At 19.9% G+C, this 6,169-nt stretch overlaps 1 protein-coding gene across 3 annotated transcripts; it reads left to right on the top strand.

Moving 5' to 3' along the window:
* Positions 1–436: 436 nt before the first annotated feature.
* On the top strand, positions 437–5,445 carry LOC102673547 (dolichyl pyrophosphate Man9GlcNAc2 alpha-1,3-glucosyltransferase-like). Of its 3 annotated transcripts, none has more exons than XM_031509293.1 (4): positions 437–587; positions 697–751; positions 932–1,061; positions 1,157–2,901. In XM_031509293.1, exon 4 carries the CDS (start codon positions 1,246–1,248, stop codon positions 2,887–2,889), a length of 1,644 nt encoding a protein of 547 aa, XP_031365153.1. In that variant the 5' UTR covers positions 437–587; positions 697–751; positions 932–1,061; positions 1,157–1,245; the 3' UTR covers positions 2,890–2,901. The 3 variants fall into 3 exon arrangements, with proteins under 3 accessions (XP_031365153.1, XP_006613304.1, XP_031365154.1); XM_006613241.2 differs by lacking the exons at positions 697–751; positions 932–1,061; positions 1,157–2,901 and adding exons at positions 3,632–3,726; positions 3,817–4,906; positions 5,096–5,445 and having other exon boundaries at positions 449–587; XM_031509294.1 differs by lacking the exons at positions 437–587; positions 697–751; positions 1,157–2,901 and adding exons at positions 3,632–3,726; positions 3,817–4,906; positions 5,096–5,445.
* The last annotated feature ends 724 nt before the right edge of the window (positions 5,446–6,169 follow it).

The following is a 6,169-nucleotide window of genomic DNA, read 5'->3' as shown; positions in this document are numbered from 1 at the left end:
TTTGTAAAATACAATTGTTATGAATAATTTATTATTATGAATATTTTTTTATATATATAAAATTATTTTATATATATAATATATTAATATTGTATATTATACTGAAATTAGGTATTATATACAATATTAATATATTATATATATAAAATAATTTATTAAAAAAGAATTTTTATTCTTATGATTAATAAAATAATAAAAGAAAATTTATAATAAAAATGTATGCTATAAACTAATTTTTAAATTTATTTAAAATTTTTTTTTACTTTATACCAGCACTAAAAAAATTGAATTAATATCAAAAATAATTAGTTTTATTCTTGTAATAAGTTGTATTTAAATAAATAAATTGACATTTAAAAATGTAATTATTAAAAATGTTATTTTATAATTTTATAATGCGTATTTATTTTATATTAAACAATGTTAAAGTATTTCTAAAAATGAATTTATCGTAGAATTTATTTGCAAATGAAGTCCAATATCTACAATTCAAAAGTATGTTAATTCTTTAGACTTTAATCTCGTTTTTATATCAGTACCACCAAACAGCTTTAGAAACAACTTCCGTTAATATCAGCATTTTCAAGGTAATAAGCATTAATTTTTAATTATTAAATACATCAAAATATTAATAAAAATAATGAAAAAATATGAAAATATTAAAATTGTTTAATTAATCGAATTTTTCAAAATCAGTTAATAACAATAGTCATTATAATCAAATATCAACGAGTTTAAAAAATAAGTACATGTAAGTATATGTATTTCTCATGTTAACTCAAATTCAGTGATTTACTCGAATTAAAAAAATTATATAACAAAAAATAAATAAAACAGTGAATCTTATTATACATTTATTATTTATAAATTCTAAACTTATAAAAATAACTACTGATTTTATAATTAATAATAAAAATAATTAATTATATAGTAACATTTCTCGACGTATTCAAAGAAGCAGCGAAACAAGACTCAAATTAAAAATTTAATTATTAAATATGTCGTATACTGAGAATTACATACAAACTAAGCTAATTGAAGGATTAAACGCTTCACATGTGGTATGTATTTTATAAATTTTATTATATCGAATACATGTTCCTTATTTCTTTTGATTACTTTCATTCTAACCTTGAATTTTCCACAATAAACCCAGGTAACTAGATGTTATTTCTGAAAATATTTCCTAATCAAGAATATATTTGATATATAAATTATTGAATCTATCAACATATATAATTAAAAATGCAAGAAAATGTACCAATTGCATTAATCTCATTGTTTGCCCTTCTTTTGAGATGGTGTATTACATATCATTCCTATAGTGGTCAAGGAAAACCTCCGATGTTTGGAGATTATGAAGCTCAACGACATTGGCAAGAAATAACTTTAAATATTCCAATTGAAAAATGGTACATAAATACAACAGACAATGATTTACAATATTGGGGATTAGATTATCCACCATTAACTGCTTATCATAGTTTTGCAATGGGCTATGTTGCTAATAAACTTAATTCTTCTTATGTAAAATTACATGAATCTAGAGGTTTTTCATCTGAAGATCATAAATATTTTATGAGGCTCAGTGTTCTTTGTATAGATATTTTGGTTTATATACCATCAGTGATATATTTTATATTAACTAAAAAAGTACCAGAAAATTTTGAAAAAGAAAAACTGTCTATATTTAATTTAAAAAAAAAACATATTAATCTTTTGATAATATTGATTTATCCAGGTTTAATATTAATAGATCATGGACATTTTCAATATAATTCTTTATCATTAGGATTATTTATTAGTGCTATTACAGCTATGTTACAAAATTCTTTTATTATTGGATCATTTTTATTTGTTACAGCATTAAATTATAAACAAATGGAACTTTATCATGCATTATCAATTTTTTGTTATATACTTGGAAAATATTCACCTATAAAAAAACAATTTTGGTTATTTAATTTAATAATGTTATTATGTATAGCAATTACAGTAGTTTTTACATTTTTTATCATATGGTTACCTTTTATTAAAGATTGGGAAACATTTATAAATGTTGTTTTTCGATTATTTCCAGTTTCTAGAGGCATATTTGAAGATAAAGTTGCAAATATTTGGTGTACAATTAATGTGATTTATAAATTACGTAATACCTTTACAAATAAAGAATTAGCTAAAATTTGTTTAATACTAACTACATTTTCAGTTTTACCAAGTTGTATAAATCTATTCTTAAATCCACAGAAGGAAAGATTTATTATTTCTCTTATTAATTGTGCATTAGCATTTTTTTTATTTTCATTTCAAGTTCATGAAAAATCAATTTTGCTTGTTGCAATTCCAGTTTTATTATATTTTGAAAGCAATCCATTTCCTTGTTTCTGGTTCTTAATAATTTCACATTTTAGCATGCTACCTTTGTTTATAAAAGATGATTTATATATGGCATATTGCGTTACATTAATTTTTTATTTCTCTTTTGTTTTTTGGACTCATCCTAATTTATTTGATAATAATGAATTACTAAATAATGCTAATTCAAAAAAAAATGTATATATTGCAACCAATCAAAAACGAATTAAAGCAAACTTAAAAAATATTAAGAATAAATCAATTTTTATAAAACTAAAAAAAGATATTGTAAATTATAAAAATAATTTTATTTTATTAGGTTATTCGTTTTTCTCGAAAACAATTTTATTTTATTGCTCAATTCTAGGAATAATAATACTTTCTCTTATTAGTGGTTTTTTAAAACCTCCAAATAGATATCCAGATCTCTTTGCATTATTAATATCTATGTATTCCTGTGGACATTTTATTATTTTCTACTTGTATTTTAATTATAAACAATTTGTATATAAAACAAATATAAATTTAAAATAAACCAAAAAGACAATATAATTTATGTTATATTATTACTATTTTCCTTAATATCGAAAATTTTGATAAATTATTAAAATTTATCTTATTTCTAAATATTTTTAATATAATTAAAAAAATTACAATATATTACAAGTAAGGAACATGTTATAAATATAAATTGTACATAATAATATTTATGTATAATTATAAATATATAATATTATTTATATGCATTATGATTGTTGGAATAAAACATTAGATAATTATATTTTTTTATGAATTATCTTTATTAATAAATATATAGATAAATGTATTTTTTAAATAAATTATATAATGTTTTATAAAAATTTGAAGTTTTCCCTATTATTAAATAATTTATTAAATTAATATAATAATATTGGACATACAAATTTAAGCGTTTGCGGTTAATACATGTAAAATATTATCGCTTATATTATGTAAAATTATCGTGAAGAATCGATTTAGTTTAGAATATTTTCGTTCAATTAAAAGTCAGTTTTAAAAATATTTATATAATATATCCATTTATATGAATTATTAATATTTTTATAAATTGTGATTTTTATATTTTATATTTTTATACTTTATTATTATAAACAAAACAATATTTATATCATTTAATATAAATTTCATAAAAGATAAGGAAGCTTTCAATAATATTAGAAAAATAAAAATCGTTTTATTTTAATATTTTATTCTATATTATATTAATTAATTTTTATATTATCATTAAATGTTACAGGAAGTTATAGATGAATCTGATGGTTGTGGTGCTAAGTTTTCTGTAACAATTGTTTCTACCGTTTTTGAAGGCAAATCTTTACTTCAACGACATAGGTATTACCTTTTTAAAATTGTAAAAAATTTATTAATATTACTCTTCTAACATTAAATATATTTATATATATATTGTAATTAATTTTTCAGATTGGTAAATTCAATATTAGAAAAAGAACTTAAAACAATTCATGCATTTTCACAAAAAACATTAACACCAGCAGAGTGGAAAAAATAGGAAATGATAAAAAAGATCTTTCGCTATCTTTCGCTAATAATCAATTTAGTTATAATTCATTCTTAAAATAAATTGTTTCATTTCTAAGTTTTATAAATAAAATACAAAAGATTTAAAATGATTCAATTTAAAGTATCTGCACCAGGAAAAGTTATTCTTTTTGGAGAACATGCTGTAGTATATGGAAAAACAGCTGTTGCAGCTAGTATAGATTTACGTACAGTTCTAAATTTTACAGAATTACCTGAAGCAGAACAAGTTGTTAAAATATGTTTCTCTAAAGTAAATTTATTTATTACTATACCTCTGCAACAAATACAAAATTTCTTTTTTATTAATAAAAATGTGGAATTTATAGAAAATTATGAGATATTTTATAATAAAATAAAGGAATTTGTCTGTATTGTTAGTTATGCAAATTTTCAACAAAAATTAAGTTTAGAAGCATTCTTCTATACTCTTATTTATATTGCACAAAAAGAGGAAATGGAAATAAAACCATTTCAAATTCAATTAAATACAGAATTGGCAATTAATTCTGGACTTGGTAGTTCTGCTTCTTTTGCAGTTTGTCTTGCTGCATGTTTTGTACATTGGTCACATTTACAAAAAAATATTTACAAAGTATTTGATTTTTCTACTTTAGATATTATTTCAAAATATGCTTTAAATTGTGAAAGAATTATGCATGGTAATCCATCTGGAATAGATAATTGTATCTGTACATATGGATCAATAATAGAATTTAAAAAGGGTAATTATATACAACCAATAAATAATATACAGGCAATGAAAATTTTACTAGTAGATACAAGAGTAAATAGAAGTACTAAAGCTTTACTTGAAAAAATATTAGAATTAAAACATACATATCCAGTTATTATTGATCTGATTATGGATTCAATAGATAATATATCAAAAGAAGCAGTTAAAATTATTCAAAAATTGAAAACTTTCTCAAATACCAATGAGTTCTTTTTGGAAGGATACAAACAATTAATGGTTAGTATTTTATTAAATTTTGATATATTATTAATAAATTAAAATAGAAAAATTAATTCATTATTTAAAAAAATAACATTTATATGAATTAAAATTTAGAAATATATTAAAATGTTATTGATTGATAAAAAAATTTAATATTTTGATATACATTAAAATTTTTTTATTACTTATTATATATTATTATAGATACTTATTAACATGAATCAAGGATTGTTAGCCACATGTCAAATTTCTCATCCATCTTTGGATAGAATTTGTGCAGAAGCACAAAATTATGGTTTAGCAGCAAAGCTTACAGGTGCCGGTGGTGGTGGACATGCATATATTCTCTTATTACCAGATACACAACCAGAAACTATTTCAAGTATTTCGCGAAAATTAATTGCAGACGGATTTACTGTTAAATTAACAACTTTGGGGTGCTCCGGTGTACAAATTAATTAATGAGATTATTATAAATATTATATACAATGAATATTAGAAATATTGATATTTATGTATATAATCATAACTAGGAGGGAATTTATTCAATATTTTAAATTTATTGCCGCCACCGCTCTTCTTTTCTTCTCCACCTAAATTATTTGAGTTCTTGTTTTTTCTATTTGACAATTTTAATAATAACAACAGATTTACAATGAAATCAAATTAAAAAGTTTTTATAAAACTACTTAACGAATATAGAAAATTAGACACAAAAAACAAATATAAATTTGAAACAGATATTTTGAAAAAAAATTGATTGAAGATTTGATTTGTTGAAGATCTATGATTACTCAAGTCTAAAATTTTTGTAATCTCTCTAAATAGCTCTTCTAGTTATGTCTTTGTGCATATATAAATTTATAAACATTAATATATAATATATTTTGATTTTATTTTAACTTTAAATATTTTTTAAATTTATTTATAATTATTGACAATAATAGATTTTTAGGTACATGAATAATTTTTATACAAGTGTAAATTGCAATTTTAATATTAATATAAATTAATTTTTATATTATAATAATTAATTATCATCATTAATGTTTTTTATTAAATATAATTGGTCAATTGCTTACAATATAATTTTGATATTATTTATAATATAAAACAATATTTGAATTATTTATTATTTATTATAATAGTTTACAATGTAAGTAATAAAATTATTTTAAACACATTCTCTAAATTAAAAAGAATATATTAAATTATGTATCAAAAATCATCAAAAAAGAAATAAATTAATTTAAATAGTTTAATAAATTATTCAAGCAT

The sequence above is a fragment of the Apis dorsata genome, unplaced genomic scaffold (assembly GCF_000469605.1).
Source record: "Apis dorsata unplaced genomic scaffold, Apis dorsata 1.3 scaffold_137, whole genome shotgun sequence".
Taxonomy (NCBI): Eukaryota; Metazoa; Arthropoda; class Insecta; order Hymenoptera; family Apidae; genus Apis; species Apis dorsata.
The sequence above is the reverse complement of the archived record's forward strand: the minus strand, read 5'-3'. Positions and strand labels throughout refer to the sequence as shown.